The sequence below is a fragment of the Barbus barbus genome (assembly GCF_936440315.1).
Source record: "Barbus barbus genome assembly, chromosome: 40".
NCBI classification, from domain to species: Eukaryota; Metazoa; Chordata; class Actinopteri; order Cypriniformes; family Cyprinidae; genus Barbus; species Barbus barbus.
Window position 1 is genome coordinate 26,226,730 of NC_136718.1, and position 2,500 is coordinate 26,229,229.

At 35.1% G+C, this 2,500-nt stretch overlaps 1 protein-coding gene across 1 annotated transcript in view; it reads left to right on the forward strand.

The window, feature by feature from the left end:
• The window catches only part of LOC306859413 (atrial natriuretic peptide receptor 1), a gene marked incomplete at its 5' end in the record, with an annotated part of 30,039 nt that overhangs the window by 6,591 nt on the left and 20,948 nt on the right, over nt 1–2,500 (forward strand). Inside the window, 4 exons of the mRNA XM_079400425.1 lie at nt 347–419; nt 607–751; nt 1,284–1,370; nt 1,456–1,599. Coding sequence (XP_079256551.1) covers nt 347–419; nt 607–751; nt 1,284–1,370; nt 1,456–1,599 — 449 coding nt within the window. The remainder of the gene's footprint in view (nt 1–346; nt 420–606; nt 752–1,283; nt 1,371–1,455; nt 1,600–2,500) is intronic.

Sequence of the window (2,500 nt, forward strand, 5' to 3'; positions counted from 1 at the left end):
ATTACACGTGTGAAGAATCAAAATGCATGCACCATGGATCAATAAAACGGAATAGCCTCTGCACGGACAATAATGAAATGATTTTAATTACAAAAATCTATTAATTACAACATTTTTATAAATGAAAAGCATTATTTGTTCAGCATTGCTGGCTGTAAAACAGTATGAACAAAGTGGTCCATAAAGAGATGTGTGTATTAGTATATATTATTTTTTGTAAGTATTTAACAAAATAAGGAAGCACTCAGAATACTTATGTCAATTTGTTTTTATTTATGGAGCATTTTATTTATTTAGAGATGATGATGATGTGTGTGTGTGTGTGTGTGTGTGTTTGTGTTTGCAGTGTTTTAAATATCAGAAACAGAAACTCTTCTGGGATGAGAGCTGGATCATTGACTTCAATCACATTAAACAAGGTGAGTGAAAAAAAAAACGTGTGTGTGTTTGTTTTTCTGTGTGTGTGTGTGTCTCTGTGTGTCTGTGTGTGTGTGTGTGTGTGTGTGTGTGTGTGTGTGTGTGTGTGTGTGAGCCAGAGTATGTTTGTTTTTCTGTGTGTGTGTGTGTGTGTGTGTGTGTCTAATGTGTGTGTATATTTGTGTTCAGATTACATTGCCCGGGCGACGATGGGCAGCATCATGAGCGTCCCAGCGGCCAACAGCGACTCTAACGCCAGCTGTGTGACTGGACTGAACTCCTACACTGGCGTTGCAACGTCACGCAAACAACTCTACACACAGACCGGCATCTAGTGAGTACACACACACACAAAGTTTGGTGTTGGTAGGATTTTTTTTTGTCTCTTCTGCTCAGCAGGGCTGCATTTTTTTTAATCAAAAATACAGTAAAAGCTGTGAAATATTATTCTAATGTAAATCAGCTGTTTTCTCAGTGAATATGTGTTAAACTGTCATTTATTTCTGTGATCTGCAGCTGTATTTTCAGCATCATTACTCCGGTCTTCAGTGTCACATGATCTTCAGAAATCATAATAATATACTGATTTACTGCTCAACAAACATTTCTGATTATTATCAATGTTGAACACAGTTGTGCTGCTCAATATTTTTGAGGAAACTGTGATACATTTTATTTTTCAGGATTCACAGATGAATAGAAAGGTCAAAAGAACAGCATTTATTTGAAATAGAAATCTTTTGTGACATTATAAATGTCTTTACTGGCACTTTTGATCAATTTAATGCATCGTTGATGCATTATGAAAGTATTTATTAATTGTAAGTTTTGAAATAGAATGTATTTAATTCTGTTCATCTTTTCAGTGATGGACGAACCGTTGCAATCAAAACAATAAAAACGAAAACGTTTTCCCTCTCAAACACGATTCGCCAAGAGGTGAAGCAAGTCAGGTGAGAATGAGATGAACACGACATCCTCCTCTTCCTCACGAATCACGATCATCGGTGTGATCCAGACGTTTGTGTTTGTCTTCAGGGAGCTGGATCATCCCAACCTCTGTAAGTTCTTTGGAGGTTGTGTCGAGGTTCCCAACATCTCCATAATAACAGAGTACTGCCCTAAAGGAAGCCTGAACGACGTCCTGCTGAACGACGAGATTCCCTTAAACTGGGGCTTCAGGTTCACACACTCACACACACACATACATATATATATATATACACACACACACACTTATACACACACACATACACATACACACACATACATATATACACACACATACACACGCACACTTATGCACATGCACATGCACACACACACACTTATACACACACACATACACACACACACACACACACACACACACATACATATATATACACACACATACACACGCACACTTATGCACATGCACACACACACACACACACACACACACACACACACACACACACACACAGTGTTTGTTGTAATATCACAGTGAAGCAGTGTTATTTACTATCATTAATATACTATTCTAGTTTTTGTTTATATTTTTTATTTATTTTTATATATTGAATTTATTCCATAATATTATATTCTGTTTTCAGTTTGCTTGTAGTTTTCAGTTTTTCTTTTTGGGAGGTTGTATCTGATCACGCCAAATTCAGAAATGTACTGTATATGCATAGAAATTCATTCAAGATGCAAGATTTTTATTTGTCATGTACACAGTTATATAGAGAATATACAACCAGCGGTGAAATGTAAATCAGGTCCGCTCTATAAACTATAAAAATGTTTATACATATTTAAATAAAAAATAAACTTACAGATAATAGAGATAGAGATAGTAACAAAGAAAGAAGCCTGAGAAGTACAGAACAGTATTTATAGAAGCTAACATACTCATAATTCATAAAGAGAGATTTTTATGTTAGCATATTCATATTAATTACACAATTTTGATTATGGAAACCCAACAACATTACAGCAGCAGTTGTAAAGATATTTTCTTTGGTTTGTTTGTCTGAGAATATAGCAAAATATAACTAAATTTCACATACATAAACAAAAATGTACTGACTCTAAATCTCTC